Genomic DNA, 17,977 nt, shown 5'->3' with positions numbered 1-17,977 from the left:
TTAATAAACAACATATCAGATTCAGCAATTTAATGCTGAGTTCACCTGCTGTTTTTGTGCATATAAAAAAATGACCTTACAATAAACTGCAATAATTGACAATAGGACCACACTTTTTACACAACCAACGGGTATGAGTGGCGCTGATATCAGTAGTTTATTGTTAAGTCTGACACATTCAAAATGGAAAAAGGGAAAAACATAAAAAAAACATCATCCACCTGCAAACTTTTTTGTTTGTACTATAGCAACAATGAAAGAAGATGGCAGCCAACAGAGTAGACTTCTATTTCCGTTCAAAAAGGACTGGAATGATTCACCAGCCAACTGCAATCTCAGGCAGAAAGGAAGAAAATAACACAAATAATTTACAGCTTTTTTTTGGAGGCTCAAAAAATGTCCACTTTTAAACACATGACGTAGTTGTCACATACCAGCTCATAAAAGGGAAATGCATTTATCAAAACTAGCTCTCATGTGTGGAAAATATGCAGATTATTTCAGTTAATTTGGGAGGAGAGGCTGTGCTCGAACCGACATAAGAGATTGTCCCAGAATTGTTTGGAAAATAGTGCAATATACCACCAGATAAGGAAGACCTCATTAGCGCATTTGTCCAGAAAATAAAGTTGCTACATCACTTTCCTCTTTTCAGTGCAAGATTAAACAAAACAAAAAAAAAACATCTCATGTTGCCCTTTCCAGCTGAAAGCAAAAAAAAAGAGAGCACAATGAAGAATAACCAGCATTATGAAAAATACAAATGCACCAACAGCTAGAAAAGTGTTCACATAGTATTTGCTAAGTCTGACAGCTGCAAACACAGCCAGCCCACTCACTCACTCACACACACATTACAAAATTGTATTTGGAGGACAAACAAAATATTTTAAAAAGTTGGTTTGGTATTGAATTATGGAGCTGTCACAGTTTTTAATGTACCTTTTGGGGCCAGATAACAGCAAACAAAGAAAAAATAAAATAAATCGCATCTTAAACAGTAAAATATCCTTGTGAATACTGCAACTTTTGTTTTACCCAAAATGAATGTTGCTTTTGTAAAGAGAAAGTAGAAGGCACCTTTTTTTCCATTTCAATCGAGTCAAAAGGAAACCAATACAGTAAACTTTGCTGTACATTTATTCTGTCACTTTCACCCTGTGAAGACACAGATGAAGTGGAGAGGAAGTGGAATACTGTGAATCAAAAGAAACCAGAGCGAGCCGCCATCTTCATCACACATCTCCAAAGCCTCACAACACACACACAGTCATTTATTTGGTGGAAAAATCCAGGATTATGTTTATCAAGGAGGCATGTAGTCATCTTGTCCATCCAGCAATAATAATTGAAGTTTTCGATGAAAAAGTCCAAGTACACAGCAGTACTTAGCGGCTGCGAGCGAGGCCTGCCCCGTTACGTCGTCTCTCCAGCTTGTCAATGAAACATGGCAAAGAACCACACAAAAAATAAGTACCCATGAGTGCATATTGGTGAGTGCGTTATGCAATATTTTTGAAGCAGTGGTCTCTTGAAAAAAGGGCAAGGAAATAATAAAAAGGCATGCCTTTCCCCTTTGGAACGTTTGCATCTTGCTGTTTTCCAGCGGTAATGGACAGAAACCTACCATAGAAAATGTGCAATAGAGGAATTTTGTTAAGCAGCCTCCTACTTTAAGTCAAGGCATATTTCTATATATATATATATATATATATATAGATCTATATATAAAGATCTCTATATATATATATATATAGATCTATATATATAGATAGATACATACATATATAGATATAATCTCTGTTTGAAATGCTGGGCTGTTTTGTGGTAGTCTTTCAGTCCCTCCGAAAAATGTAGATTCCTCCTGGTGGGGTTTCCACAAATTTACAAATGAAAGTGTGTGATTTCTTGAGATACCAAAAAAAGGGATCCTCAGCTCACAACTAATAAGTGACATTTTTCGTAGTTTTGTGTATTTCACAAATGCTCGACCGGCTGTCACACTCCGAAAGCCCAAAAAAAAAAGGGGGAAGCAAAAATAGAAACAAAAAACCCAAATATATACGTTTATACATGTAGATTTCGTGAACGGTTGAAGATGAAGAGCACGTTACTACTTCCACACTGCAGGTGGTGCCACTTCTCAGCGGCGCTGAGCAGCAAAGCGACCTTCGCCCGGGCCCCCGGAGCCCCTTCCGGAACCCATGCCCGGCTTGGGAGCCATGCTGCCTCGGGGTTGCGGTCCTCTTCCATCGCGGTCTCGCATCATGCCGCTTCCCATGATGCCTCGTGGGCCTCCTGGACCCCGGTCGTTGCGCCTTATGTCCCGGCGATCGTCTCCGCGGGTCTCACGCTCGCGCACTGCCCTGGTCTTCTTCTCCTCCACGTTCAGACGCACTTCTCCACGGAACATGATAGGCTGTGGGAGGACGAGAAACCCAAATGTCACATTTCATAATCTGGCACAGAATACACAGTTCACACACAAGCTATTTTTATTATTCAATACAATAATATTTTATAATGTAAAAGGTGCACTGTTATGCAAAACAAACTTTAATTATGTTCTCACGGCACGTGTTCCTTGGGTTATGACGTTCTGAGTTTGTTGAATATGTACACGCTCCCAATAATTATAAAATAATGTAATGTTCCATAAAACAGTAGATTCACTTGATAACTAGTTTCAGTACTTGCAGCGGATGAATACGCACTGCATGTATGAATTGTACGATGTATGATTACAGTGTATGCCTCATTCCAAGCTACACAGAGTGAATAACATCGTTTATTGATGTCACAAAAAGAAAAGACATCACTCAGAGAGGAGAAACACCCATCCATATTGGCCACACTTCTGCTATCAAACAGTTGACTTGCACAACCAAAGAAAATGATTGTATCCTAAAGCATGTTAAAGCAGAGGTCCCCAACGCGGGCTGTAGTCTGTGGGCAGGGCCGAATCGGGTCATTAAAGACTTTCAGATGCAAAATACGTTTCAAATGCAAAAATTAAAATTAAAATGTATTGTTTTGTAAATAAGTACATAACTTGTTATGTAAATGCAAACAGATGCAGCTTGTCTAACTTTTCTAATGAGTCTGTGAATATTGTCGTTCATCCAGGTCCCTGTATTCTCATGGCATTGAAATTGATTGCAACTGGACTGTTCAGGTTGTCTTTGAAGATGTTTTGCCGCTCATCCAAGCAGGCTTCATCAGCTCATGCTCAAAGACTAGGTGGGACAAACACGAGTCAGACTAGATAAGATAGTGCTAGTCTGAAAACTTGGTGCAAGATCCAGTGTATTTATCCTCTAAAAGGAGGCGACATGTCCAGACAGAAATGGTTTGGATCATTAGTGGTGTCAAATGACGGTCATTAGGATACAATGGAGTGGGGCCGCTGCCTGCTAACGGTCATTTGGGTGGTATCACGTTCCTTAGCATTCCATTCAGATGTAATGATGGTCATGGATCCACCTGAAATCAAGGTGGGTGTGCCTTGTTTATTTGTTAGAAGCTACATGATTTAATCTCTTAGGAAGGGATCAAAGTATACGTATGTGGGAGAAAGGTGGTGTCGCAGACCTCGCCCTCTGTTCAGAGAACCTTAACGTACTGTAGATGGCTTCTCTCACTCCTCTTTCACACAATCTGTCTTCTCTGTCCAGAACGTGTACATTTTTGTCCTCAAAAGAGTGCTCTCTCTTTGAGGTACAGGTACACCGCAGAGTCTTGACCTGAAGAGTTAGTCCATCTGTTGGGACATGCGCCTACTCAGTGGCTGCTTGGTTTCCCCAATGTAAAAATCGGTGCATACCTCACAGCACTGGACCGCATACACCAGACTGTTTTTCTGGGTATGGAGTGTCCCGTCTTTGGGGTGTACCAACCTCTGTCTCAAAGTGTTACCAGTTTGAAGTATGTTGCATTTGTTAAAAATCCTTTGGAGTGTCTCAAATAGACCTGAGACATTTTCCTCATCCACCTTGCTTGTGTTCTTTCTGGACAGAGATGCACTTTTTACTAATGGGATGTCATCCTTTGCACACATTGCTACCAAATCCTCAAACTGCAATGCCCACGCTTGTTGTTAAGGACGCCATAGTTACCAATTCAATTCCAATTGCATTTTTAATGCAAGACATTTTTTATGACACCCTTATTTTGTTTACGCAATTAGACTGGATGTGGCAAACAGTGAGTGCTCTTATTGTGTTGTGTGTGTTGACAATGTCCGTCGATAGTTAAGACGAGCGGGGTGCAAGAATATATGTGCCTGTCGTCCTTATTTCACTCAACTTTCGCAATGTCAGCTCACTTGCATTAAGAAGTGGTAAAACACAACATAGTGTAAACACACTGATACAGCCCAAGTCGCGCACACACACACACACACACACACACACACACACACACACAGCCGCATTGGCATGCTCTGTTAAGCTAAGCTAAGCTAACCCAGCTAGCTTCCATTCACGCTCCGTAAAAGATGAGTTTCAAAGTTTTTTACCAAATTTCGCCGGTGTTTCAGGGAGGGGGCGGGTTAGTGTTTGCGAGGAGATTCCGCCACGATTGAGCGGTCCGCCGGGGAAATACGTCCCCACATAAACCTTCCGTTTCCTCACGATGACAGCATTTCATTCACATCATATCTATTTCCACAAGATTCTGCATTTAACAGTAGATTCCATTTTTATTGGCCTATTCCACAATTCTGTATGAAGAAATCACATGGCCATAATTATGTCTGCGTTGAGTTTGAACGGTGCCACCCACACATCAAACAACAATGTGACGATAATCTCTCTGGAAAACAAACAGGCTCGTACCATGTGAGTCTGTATTCATTTTGTGCTTTCAGTTTGTCGTCATAAGCTACTTTTCGGAGATCCATATTTTGTTTAGTGCTGTCAGACAGGATGAAACGTACAGGGCTTTTACTGTGAAGTCCGTAAGTGTGTTGTTGGTTTTCTGTGTCTCCAGAGTTCATGGTTGTCGTCTTAAGTTCAAATTGCACAACGTCAATGAGCATTTTAATAAGATGCTCAGTGTGCCCTCCTGTGCTTGTGTTTGACACACAATACACAATAAATATATAGCAAGTAACAAATGGAAAAAGTACACAATAGCGGTTTTTGGAGACAGGTGTGGACAAACCTAGCTCATTAGCATTAAAGCTCGAGACACACTAAATGGCGTGTTACTAGTAGAACTTACTATAAGCATTTTTAAAACAAAATTCCAGCATCAAGGCTAGATTTTTGGCAACACACTTCCAACACACTATTGATGGACCTCTGACACTTCCTTAAAATATGGTACCATTAATTATCCAGTATAACAATAAAAAAAACACAATAACACAGTACTGATACACTACCGTGTAGTATAACCAAACCCACCAGCCAGTGAATGAAAGTGGGTCATTAAATGTTAATACATGCCCCTTCTACCTTGGCCCCAAGGATTCTTTGCACGGGATCAGAGTCGTCAAAGACCACAAATCCAAAGTTAGGTAGCTTCCCGCCAACTGCTTTGGTGTTGATCCGCAGCTCGACGACATTTCCATAGGCTACAAAATGTAAAGGACAAAAAAAAAAAGGACCATTACTCACACTGAAAGTGCATGCTGTAGATGACACTAGGCGTACGGCCACCCGGATTTATTTGCCTGTGGCTTTTTACTGAGAACCAAGCAAAGACAATCCTAAGAGGTCTGGTCACGCTATATAGATGATAATGCAAACATACTCATGAAGAAGTCTCTGAGCTCGCTTTCGTCGATGTCATGCGGGAGGTTGCCAACAAAAAGCTGGTGGCTGTCCGGGTAGCGTATAGTTCGTCTGGTGTCCATTTCACCAGATTCGGCATCACCTCGACCGCCTGGATGGTGAAAACAAAGAGGAAGTCACTTGGTGCACAGGAGGCCACTCATCAGGTCATTCAATAGAGCGCAGACTTCCACCAAGTCCAAAAAGAGTACAAAATGGAGCACAATACTTTTATTTCGTCCACTTTACTATAGCATCTTTATTAAGTAAGATGTTGGGTGGTACCATTTGCTGCAAGCTAAGGACCATATGTAGGACTCTATGAAATCTGTTTTATTTTTTACCAAATTCCGTTTTAATTTTGTCTAATTCAGTTTGTTTTGTTTTTACGCTTACTTTATCACCATAGATTGCATTGTCTCAGTGAATAAAATGTCTTAAATAAATGCAAAAATCCTTACACTTATTGGTGCAACACATCATTGGACAATGTCGCCCAGTATTTTTCTAACTTTTCAATCGCATCCAGGCTTGTGGTTAAAGATGTCTCCTGCAAGAAAACGCAACACCACCATCCAGACATGCCCGTGGTGAAGTTAGTTTCGCATTGGACGTTGGATATTCGGCTCCGTAGCTACAGTGGTAGTTCCCCCCTCACTGTACCCAGACTGCTGTGTCATGGTGCGGGGAGTGCCCGTACCCAAGAAGAGCAACGTGACCTGCTTGAACGACTATCGCCTATAGCATTCACTCCTATTGTTATGAAGTGCTTAGAAAGAATAGTCATGACCCACATCAAAAAGAGCATCCCAGCAACTGTGGACCCTCTACAGTTTGCATATCGCCAGAACCGGTCCACGGATGATGCAGTCAACACTGCCATCCACACAGCCCTTTCGCACCTACAAGGCCAGAACACATATGTCAGAATGCTATTTATAGACTATAGCTCTGCTTTTAACACAGTCAGCCCCCACAAACTCACAAATAAGCTCCTCACACTTGGCCTGTCTCTCACACTCTGTAACTGGGTGTTTAACTTTCTAACAGGCAGGCCCAAGTCAGTCAGAGTCCACAATCGCACATCCAGCTCAAGAATTGTGAGCACTGGGACCCCACAGGGGTGTGTGCTGAGTCCGCTCCTCTACACGCTCTTCACCTACGATTGCGTGGCCTCCCACAACAACACCAGCATCATTAAATTTGCGGATGACACTACAGTCATCGGCCTGATCACTGGTGGTGTTGAAACATCATACAGAAGAGAGGTGGCGGACCTCATAGCTTGGTGTCGTGATAACAATCTCCATCTCAATACAGATAAGGAGCCGCATAGACCCCTGTTTATTGATGAGACTGAGGTGGAGAGGGTGAAAACCTTCAAGTTCCTTGGCACACACATCAGGTCTCACAACACCCAACAAATTATGAAGAAGTCCCAAAGGAGACTGTACTTCCTGAGAAGACTGAGGAAATTTGGCATGTCCACCACAATCCTGGGTTGCTTCTACAGATGCACTATCGAAAGTGTCCTTACCGCCTCCATCACTGTTTGGTACGGTAACTGTACAACACGTGATAGGAAGGCACTCCAGCGGGTGATCAAGACCTCACAGAACATTGTTGGGGCAGCCCTCCCCTCACTGCAAGACATTTATAAAACTAGACTCCTACGAAGAACACACAACCTCATCAAGGACGGCACACATCCACAACACTCATTATTCACACTCCTACCGTCAGGCAGACGCTACAGGAGTTTGAAGTCCAGGACCACAAGGCTGGCAAACAGCTTTTACCCACAGGCCATCAGGCTTCTCAACGAAGCACTCACACACGCCGCACGCAACACACACACACACACACACACTTATAGCACTTTTATTTATTTATTTGTATTATTTATCTGTATTAATGTCTCTTCTGTTGTTGTTGCTTAATTTATTGGTATATATGTTTCTTATGTTCTTATTCTTTTTCTTGTGTTTTCTTTCTTTTCATGGGAGAATGAACAGAATAAGAATTTCACTGCATAGTTTAACTGCCTGTTTTACTATGCATATGACAATAAAACTCTTGAATCTTGAAGTGCCGATGTAACAGCTGGTTGTTTATACTCGGGCCATAAATTACTATGGCGTTGAAGAGAGTTTGTTAAAAACAAAAACAAAAATCATATATTCTAAAATCACACCACAAATTGATCTATAACCATGTAAAATGATTAGTCCTACCCTAAAAGTATTGTGCACACCCATTTTTTCCAACTTTATCTTTTATTGCATGGACTTTTATTGGATCTTTTATTAGTTAGGGACCTGACTCAGAGGTTTATTACAATATTGTTCGTCATGCTGTGTAATTAAAAAGTTAATTCACCAATATTTTGATTGCATTATTTGTAATGCTTTGAAGAGCTATTTTCATAACTGTTAAATTCCACTAATACACATTTGTAACAAAAGCTTATTAAAAAAAAAGGATCGGTGTCAGATTGGATCGGCAAGATTATATATATATATATATATATATATATATATATATATATATATATATATAAACAAAAATTTGATCAGATCAGGACATCCCTAGTCATTATTGTGCCTGTTGTGAGGGAAATAATTATAAAATAGTAAATGCCTGTCATCAATCGAGTCTGGTGCATGTTACTAGTGACACCTAGTGGCTGGTGTAGACAGTTCAACGTTTTGTATTGCCTTAAACTGTATTTGTATTTTAGTTAATTAAAACATTTTTGTACTTGAAAATGCTCAATTTCAGTCAAGAATACATAATATTTGTTTAAATATGTATTTTTTTTACTAATAATAGCCCGTAGTCAACCACAAAATAGCAATCATTTATTAATTTTTGAAAAACCGTGATAAGAGTGAGGGACCGATGTTTGAACCACGATGGACAAGCGACGACTGTACTTAATTTTAATTATATTTTTCTTTGCATTATTTGTTTAAAATAAAAAGAATGATGTGTATTTGTACAAATAAAAAGCTTCCCTTCTAAAAAACACCAAGCACTATCTGCAGCTGAGTAAACAAACACTAAGCAAACACAGTATAGTATTTTTTTTGCCTCCCCTCTACAACTGTGTAATTTTTGTATTTTGCAGCTAATCAACCAAACAGCTTAATCGTAATTACAATTAAGAATCCATCCATCCATCCATCCATCCATCCATGCATCCATCCATGCATCCATCCATATCCATGCCGCTTATCCTCACTAGGGTTGCCGGGGTATGCTGCAGCTGACTTCAAGCAATAGGCGGGGTACACAGTGAACTGTTCGCCGGTCAATCGCAACTGACAACCATTCACACTCACATTCATGTCTATGGACAATTTAGAGTCGCCAATTAACCTAACATGCATGTTTTTGGAATGTGGGAGGAACCCGGAGTACCTGGAGAAAAACCCTCGTACGCAACATGCAAATTCCACACAAAGATCCCCAAGAGGAGATTAGAACAGAGATCTTCCAGAGCTCCGAACCCAGATCTTCCAGAGCTCCGAACCCAGATCTTCCAGAGCTCCTGACTGTAGCCAAGATGCTAACCACTCAGCCATCATGCGGCCCCTACAATTAAGACTTCAAATAAAATAAATAAACTATAATAAAATGTTCCTTCCCTGAACAAAAAAATCTAAATCAATAAAAAAAGCTTGCAATGGGACAAAAAAAAAAATTATTCATACCTTTGTTGACAAAACTTAAGTGTGGTTTCCCTGGTTGAGCATCAGAGGATGGCATGCCATCTGTTAAAAGGTGACAGGGAGATAAAGTATGTCAGCTTAGAGCATATTTTATTGACTTCCGGTGTTACTCCTAAGAATGAAAAAATAAAATCAAATACAAAAATATCGCCAGTACCTGATCTGGGTCCACGCGGGGGAAAGGCCGGTCTGTCTCGTGCACGCTGGTCTCGGAGTCTCAGTGGCGTTGCCTGCGTCTCTGGCTTGGCTTCGACTCGGGGCTGCGTGGTGGAAAAGAGAAACAACACATTACGAGTATTATTTTTCAGCTGACTGCGATTGTGGTCTTTTATGAAGTGGTAACTGTTCTTAAATATTGTTTTTGGGGTTTTTTTTTAAACAACAAATGAAGGTACCAAGGTAGTTACCTGTGAGCTTGGTGCTTTAACAACATGGGGTGAGATACCAGAGGACATGCCTGAAGGAGGAAGGTTTTTACTGGTCACTGAGGCCCAAGAGAAGGTCTGTGGAAAAGGGAGGTTGGGGACAATTGCATAATGGTTACACAATACCCAACTACTGACGAAGGCATTTAAAGTTAACCTGCTGGACAAGATATCTGCTGACCTTGGGCGGCTCCTGGGCATTAGCTGGAGACTCCACCGGGACCGGGGAGGCAGCTTTTTCCTCCATTTCTTCCAAAACTTTCTCGTCAACTTCAGACTTTATTTCCTCGACTTTGGGCTCAGGCTCTGGTTCCATTTCTGGTTCCGGGGCAGGCTCCTCCATGGGCTCCTCCACTCCGTTACTACAGAGACCGACGCACAAAATGACTTCTCTGCTTCAAATGTAGTCATATAAACAAATACAGAGAAGTTGTTAAAGTTGCATCATACGTGACGGGGAGTGGCTCGTAGTAAGTGGTGCTGTTGGGGCTCTCCTGCAGAGGCTCGGGGGATGCCTGCCTTTCTTCTACCTCCTCTTCAACTTCCTCTTCTGATTCTAAAAGTAAACACAGATACATTGACAACTTAGACACCATCACACACAACTGACAAGCTAAACTAACCTGTAAGGCAGGGGTTGGGAACCTATGACTGGGAGACAGATCTGGAACTGACATTTCTTAACACAATAAAATGTTATATTTTTTCGCTGGCATTTTAAAGTAAAACATTACAAAAATCAGTGTTAAAAATAACATTCAAAATATAAAAACACTCATGCATTTTAATCCAGCCATCCATTTTCTACCGCAATGTGGGTGGCCAGAGCCTATGCCAGCTGTCCTTACGAAATTTTCCGGGTCAGACACCAAAGCTGGATTAATACTGATTAATGGGGCCGCCTACCCGGGTCTTTCAGAGGTCAAGAAGTCAACTTCCTTTCTTTGATCAAAAAGGCAGCAAGCTATTTCTGCAGAGCCTTTTGACAAAGATGGCAAAAAAAAAAAAAAAAAAAAAGAACGATAAAGGGTACGGTGCAAAAACCATGCAGCACCAGAAGTCGCATTCATGGCAAGTAGTATTTTATTTATTATTGGTTTTGCAATGTTATTAAAAATAATACATCCAGAGACATATTATAAAACTGTTTGTTTTGCTTAAAAATACATGCATTTAGTTGTATTCAATGTTAAAAATATAATGTGTGGCTTTCATGGCTCTCTTAGCCAAAAGGTTCCCGACCCCTGCTGTTAGGCGATGGCGTGATACAGTGGTCAAACACAAAGGTTCAGCATTCGCACCCCTAGGCACATTTGCCGATTTCTTTTCTTTGCTTTAAAATTAAAAATAAATAAATAAAAATAATAAAAATAAATACATTTAAAAAATAAATTTGATGGTTATTTTTTTTAAGGTTACTTAAATAGAAAGTAAAACTGATGGCGCCACCTGTAAAAGAAAATATGATGCCGCTACAAATGTAGCAGAGCACGCTGTCTCCATTCTCCAAAGTCCATTCACTCAAGATTTTCCAGCAGGAAGACGCTCTGACAAGACGTGATTTTGTATAACTGCATGTTTTGAGTACAATACTTTATACTTTATGCCTGTAATTGTTTAAAAATAAAAATTAAAAAACTGAACTTAAAATGTGTTTAATAACAGTGAAGAGGAATACTATATTTTTAGATTTAACGCATCAAAAATAGGGATATTTCGGGCTTATAATGGGTGCATTCCAGGTGTGACACGATAGTCACCCCATAAACACGGCTATATATTGTAAGGCATGTACAGCTGTCCCTTGCTCCATCGCAGTTCAAATATCACTCCCTCATTTGATCGCGTTTTTTCAAAAATTACTTAATGATCCCTGTTTCGTGGTTGACTACAGCCTATTAGTCCAGAAAATGCATATTTAAGTAAATGTTACATATACTTGGCCTAAATTAAGCATTTTAGCATAAAAATGTTCTACATGAACTAAAATACAAATACAGTTTAAGGCAATTCAAGACGTTGATGAACTGTAGTCTACTGGCCACTAGGTGTCACTTGTAACAAACACTAGACTTTATCATCAAGACAGGGTTTTCTTATTTTATAATTATCTGACAACAGGCACAACAACATAATTATAGTCATCACCACGGGCTACTGTTGTGACCGTACTCCAACTAAAACTCTGAATTTCCGACGTCACTTCCTGTCCACACGTCCGAGAGACATTTATTGAAACACACGCGAGCATGAGTGTTATCTATGTCTCAAATGTCTTACTTTCTCTGATTATGTCGACTATACTGGTTAATAAGAGTGTAAAGGGGACTATAGTGGTGTTATTTCATGTCTAGATGTCTCTTTTAATGGTAAAAATTGTATTTAGAAAGTCAAACAGGTTTTCTATGCTCTAACTAGGAAACTAGTCAATTTATTAATATTAAATTCTACTATGCAGAAATTCACTTATCGCGGTCGGGTCCGGAACTCATTAACCGCGATAAACAAGAGATTACAGTATTGCGTATTGTATCGTGAGGTACCCAGAGATTCCCAGCCTTAGCGCATTCATTATATCCAGTTTTTCCACCATTGGTGGGAGTCCCGGAACGTAAATCCTGCAAAAACTCAGGATGTACTAAACAATTAAAATATGATTTTAAAATTAGTTTTAGAAGTGTTAAAAAAAACATACTAAGGAAAGCACGAGAAGATTGACAGAAGAGTAGGCTAGGCGCAGTATTTGGCAATTTTCTATTAATAAATATTTTCCACAAGCATCCAATTTATCTTTTACCCGTTTTATTACCGAAGCTTGAGGAAGGCACTGATCAAGCAGACAGAACATTCAATGAGGCTGTCTACTGACGAGGGCCACCAGGCAAAGAGGACACGAGGACGTAAAATGAAGTTCAAGTTCATTTTTGCAGAGATGCTGGAAATGTGAATTTCTCTTGGAGATCAATAAAGTATTTATCTATAAGCACATACACTGAGGCTTTTCATACAAAATAGACACTTCTCCCAAGATAAAGACCAATAACTCAGACGAACCGCCAGGCACCACTAGCGTACCTCGGGTTGGCCGAGGTCACTGCGTGACCCCGTCCGCCTCACAGCAGAGACACTGGAAGAAATACGTAAGGGCTGTTAGACTGTTTAGACTAAACTTGGAAGAAAAGATGACTAAAATATTACATTTTGATATCATAGCCGCTCCCTTTTTAACATTCTTAATTGTCTGAAGTGTAAAAAGAAGTGAACCACTAGCCTGTAAAAAGTATCAGAGCCACAGCAGAGGTGACTGCACTTGTGAATACCTCACCTTCATCAAGTTCGGCTTCTGAGTCACAAAAAACCTCGTCTTCGTAGCGGAAGATGTCATTGTGTACGTAGAACTTGTTGGCCACTGAACCCTGGCAGAGGTAATTGAAGTCAGGTCATAAAAAAGAAATGTCTTCCCGCCATCAATAGTTGGGTCAGAACATTTAGACATACATACCTCTGGAGCCAGCACAAATGTCTGCATGAACTTCCTCATGGGCTGGCCATTGTTGGACAGTTCTCCGAGGACCTGCACCACCACGCCGTCACTGAGTGTGGCGTGGGCATCCACATGCCGGATCTTTGTGTGGCACTCACTGAACTGCAGGGACATGACCTTCTTGTGGATTTCCTAAGAAGGTCAAATGCAAAATCAGCTTGTGTTTTTCGCAACTCTTAATAACAATAACAAGCAGAGTACACGTCATTTTGACTTGAATAATGATTTGGAGTACATGAGAAAGTAGAAAGAACTGTAGCTCTCTTTCACTACATGATGAAAAAATGTTAACCGTCAAGTGGTTGCCTACAGCCTCGGTTGTAATTGCAGCTGTTTTTGACACGGTGCTAATTTGAGACCCTGGCTGTTATTTGCTCTTGCAAATCATGCACCAGGCGGCTATAGTAGACCTTGTGGTTAACTGAACAGGGGCATTCATTGGAGCACTTACTTTACATTGGCAGTTGCATAAAGCAAACAGACTTACACTCAAACCAGCGTCATCACACGCATCCATGTTTATTAAAGTTCTAAGTGTTTGTTTCACTGATTTAATTATTTTACAATGCTTATCTTCTTTTTACACTTGTGTGGCAATTAAGAATTTTAAAAGCGTGTTGCGAATAGTGATGCAAATGACCTTCATATTAAACTTTGTTTGAAACTGAAGACCCTGTCACACTAGGGATGCATACTGAAACTAGGCATCATAATGACAACTGTGTCAACGTATGCCACTAAATTAACTCAAGAAGTGTAGTTACCGCTGAGTCATCGCCACCTTTTCTAAGTACCGGCTTAGGCATCGTTTAAGCACTGACACACTTTCAAAGATCCCATTTTGGCACCATTATCAGAGAATATCAAAACAATACCCAACCGTATTTCACATTTCCATTAAAGCTGAGAATTTTCCGCCTTGTTCCTGGGTTGACTTGAAGTTGACTCACAAACTTCCCAGCTTCAGTGGTAGCATCCGAACAGAAATAGGGCAAAAAGCCAGAACAGGGGTGGGACGCTTAACTCACTTTGCCCTATTGTTGTGTCAAAAGCAATTGTCAATGTCCAATAAGTATTTAATCAATATAGTCAGTCAATATTCTGTGCTTTGGGAACAAGTACAGTTTCTGCCATATCCCACCTTTGCACAGGTGCATAAATGACAGGTCTGTTATGGCTCAGATGTCACAATTTTGCAGGGCATCCATGTGGGGAAAAAAAAGCTAGTAGTTACCTTCTTTTTACACTTGCAACCCAATGACCGTATTACACCTCAGCCGATGAAGTTAGGACTGATAGTTTTATTTTTACATTTTAATATGAACAGTGATTATTTTGACACTTTAAACAATGTATGGACAGTTAAGGTTTTATTGTGTGGACAGTTTGACCATCGAACAGCTTATTTCTATTGCCTTCCTTTTCTATGGCATCCAGGAAGAGATTGCCTTCAAGTTTAAAGGATCCACTGTTGTAAGTAGGGTGGAATTTCCTTATACTACCACACCTGTAAAAAGGCACCATTCACAATTTATGATCTAAGATACACTACTTATTAGACTGCATGTATCATGATAGCATTTGAGACCTACCGCTTGCCCGTACACTGCTTCTGCCAGCTTTCCACTGGCATCAAGGCCCCCATGAACATAGGAAGAATTCCTCCCGTAGAACCTAATGACAAACATCATACTAAACACTATACTTTTCAAACATCACTTCACGTGTGTGTGTGTGTGTACAGCCTTACCTGTGCAGGAAATCTGGTGCCTTGTTCAACAGTGTGTAATACTGCCTCACAAACTCCCGCCCTACAAGCAGGGGACTTGGCTTCTCCATCACCATTTCTTTGGTAAACAATATTAAGTGCTAGAAGAGGGGGGGAGACAGGGTTTAGCTGTAATAATCCATTACTAAATTAAGATTATACATGATTTGTAATGGAGTGTCTTAAAGCTGCATATTTAGTTTAAATCCATGTACAAGCTGAATAGTTGGAGATGTGTCCTTTTACTAGCACAAGGCTACGTTCTTTTGTCTCATTGCAGGCCCACATCAGTCAGAGCAGACAGCTGACTGTTAGCATGGAAGCTAGGCAGAAGCTAATGCGCCATAGCGCCATAGGCCTCAAGATGCTGCAGGCATCAATTCAAAATGACAAATTGTCACCCAGTTATGTTTACAAACAAATCTACGTTGCACATCCGTGGTGCTTACAGTGACGGCCTGCCTGTATGCAAAGACAAGCATCCTGTTTGAAGCATTATTGATTGGCGCGACACTGTACATTGGCTCGTTTATAATACACAGCGATTGTATTAGAATAAATTGAGAATAATCAAAATAAGCATTATAAGACATGACAAATCAGCTAGCATGACAAACAAGAGACGCTTTTTAGCTAGCTGGCTAACCTGCGTTAGCACCGGGTAGGCTAACTTGTGGCGTCGTCCAATTTCTCCTCTCAGCCTCTAATTATTGTTACATAAAGTCAATACAATTAAGGTATCACTTAACCTTCCATAGTAGTAGAAGCAGCAAAACAAGACGAATATGGCATGTTTCTGAATTTTACACTTAATTGTAAACAAACGGGTTTATAAAAAAACGACACAACAGAAAGCGAAGGTAGAGCTGTTGTGACTTACCATTGTGTCGCATTGTTACATTTAGTGACACTTAAATGTTTATTTCGAGTGCTAAATATTAAATGGAGCCATTTAAAGGCGCAATGTTCTGTAAATAAAGCTCAATCAACTTGATTGTCCACCATTAAGTGCCATCTCGAAGAAAACAAAGGAAGAGTACAAATCACGCTACCTTACCATTGACCGGTAACATTAAGTAGATTGTACAGAAACTACAATTGTGCTTGTCAACTTTTAAATATGATCATCATTATTGTCAATTTAAAGAGAAAATTGTGTATTTGACGAGACAATGCAGTTACGTTAGCTCACTGGTAGCATTAGCTTGTCAGCTGCATCATTGGTGAAGGAGGATGGCTAACTTACCTTGTGAATGACCAATCTATATAGACTGAATGATTTATAGTAACAATTATTATAATAATAATAATATGTAATACTTTAAACTGCGACTACACAGCCAGGTGTTATGAAGACTACTATATCCCCACTATGTGTGATCTCCGCTGTTATCAGAGATTGAACCTTAAAGGGATAGCTTCGATTTATTGTTTTAGCCCTGCTTTCTGGGGCAGGAACCCCCAAGGCAGCAAGCCGACCAATCAGTTGTGTCTACCAGTGACGACACTATCTTTGACCGCGCCCCCAAAACGCAATTACAGTACACATACTCACTAATATCCTTTAAGTTTCGTTTCGGAGAAATGAGCGATTAAACGATGAATACACAAATTACTACAAAAGCATCGCTAATCCTCTTATTTACTGATGTGTGCCAGAAGTGATGTTTAGTATTGTTGCAATATATATTTATTCTACCCTTGTTTTCCTAGAATTTGTATGTATTTTATTGTTTTAAATCCTCCTAAGACATGGCAATTCATTTTTACGTACTGTAGTACACAAGGGTTTTTGCTATAGAGTACTGTTTTCAACGCTGAACCCATTTTCAAGGGCAAAACAACAAATTGATTAATGTACACAGCAGTGCACATCAGAACTCACAGTATGTTTGTTTCAAATTTATTTAGTTGACAGGTGCATGACAGACTTTGAGAGGATTCTTCATAGAATCAGTGGCAGAGATTCACACGTAGACCTTTGAGACGATGACAGAGTAGCTAAGTTAGGAGAGGATGATGCAGATGAAGAGCAAGATGAATTTGACCAAGATGCACAGCTAGCTGAAGTGCGCCGTTATCCATTATGGACCTTTATGGAAATGATAACCCATGGACACACAGGTCAACGAGATTAGAGGTCAGAGTCTAACACAAGTGATGAATGTTCATCCAGAAATAAAGAAAAGGAAGCCCCAGCCACATGAGTATTACGAAATATGGTGCAACCCATTTGGCCAACAACCCAAGGCCTTCCAGATGCAGAATGCCTTGGTGCACCAGTAAAACATACGTGAGATGTGAAGTGCCAAATGTTCTTTTGCGTCACAAAGAAATCACAATGCTTTATTCAATATCAAAAGTGAAGAAACTTGAGGACACCCTCACCTATATTTTGTAGCTATATTATATATATATATATATATATATATATATATATATATATATATATATATACTGCTAAAAAAAATTAAAGGAACACTTCGAAAACACATCAGACACACAACACAACAACTGGGGGGAAAAATGATCTTGAATATCTTTCCCGATAATAAGTTAATAAGTGGGTGAAGTATTAGTAACAAAATGATGCCACATAATTTGATAGAAATTAAAATTATCACCCTATAGAGGGGGGAAATCAAAGACACCCCAAAAATGAAAGTGAAAAAATTATGCAGCACACTGGTCCATTTTGCCAAAATGTCATTGTAGCAACTCAAAATGAT

General features: G+C 40.0%; 1 protein-coding gene across 2 annotated transcripts; it reads right to left on the bottom strand.

Moving 5' to 3' along the window:
* Positions 1–132: 132 nt before the first annotated feature.
* g3bp2a (G3BP stress granule assembly factor 2a) lies at positions 133–16,671 on the bottom strand. Of its 2 annotated transcripts, none has more exons than XM_054779974.1 (13): positions 16,495–16,671; positions 15,231–15,349; positions 15,073–15,154; positions 13,439–13,612; positions 13,262–13,352; positions 10,387–10,492; positions 10,118–10,298; positions 9,919–10,014; positions 9,669–9,771; positions 9,494–9,553; positions 5,758–5,889; positions 5,451–5,578; positions 133–2,419 (listed from the first exon to the last, which is right to left on the bottom strand). In XM_054779974.1, the coding sequence occupies exons 2-13, from the start codon at positions 15,323–15,325 to the stop codon at positions 2,144–2,146; spliced, it is 1,524 nt and encodes a 507-aa protein (XP_054635949.1). In that variant the 5' UTR covers positions 15,326–15,349; positions 16,495–16,671; the 3' UTR covers positions 133–2,143. The 2 variants fall into 2 exon arrangements, with proteins under 2 accessions (XP_054635949.1, XP_054635950.1); XM_054779975.1 differs by having other exon boundaries at positions 5,460–5,578; positions 16,495–16,670.
* Positions 16,672–17,977: the final 1,306 nt, after the last annotated feature.

The sequence above is a fragment of the Dunckerocampus dactyliophorus genome, chromosome 6 (genome assembly GCF_027744805.1).
Source record: "Dunckerocampus dactyliophorus isolate RoL2022-P2 chromosome 6, RoL_Ddac_1.1, whole genome shotgun sequence".
Lineage (NCBI taxonomy): Eukaryota > Metazoa > Chordata > Actinopteri > Syngnathiformes > Syngnathidae > Dunckerocampus > Dunckerocampus dactyliophorus.
The sequence above is the reverse complement of the archived record's forward strand: the minus strand, read 5'-3'. Positions and strand labels throughout refer to the sequence as shown.

What these genes read in the sequence shown, in the direction of transcription:
- g3bp2a (XM_054779974.1), bottom strand. Translation starts at nt 15,325, where the DNA reads ATGGTGATGGAGAAGCCAAGTCCCCTGCTTGTAGGGCGGGAGTTTGTG. An exon ending in GCACCAGATTTCCTGCACAG is followed by an intron (nt 15,155 to 15,230) that starts GTAAGGCTGTAC and finishes GTTTGTCATTAG; the next exon opens with GTTCTACGGGAGGAATTCTT. An exon ending in CTTAAGTTTTGTCAACAAAG is followed by an intron (nt 5,890 to 9,493) that starts GTATGAATAATT and finishes TTCACCATCCAG; the next exon opens with GCGGTCGAGGTGATGCCGAA.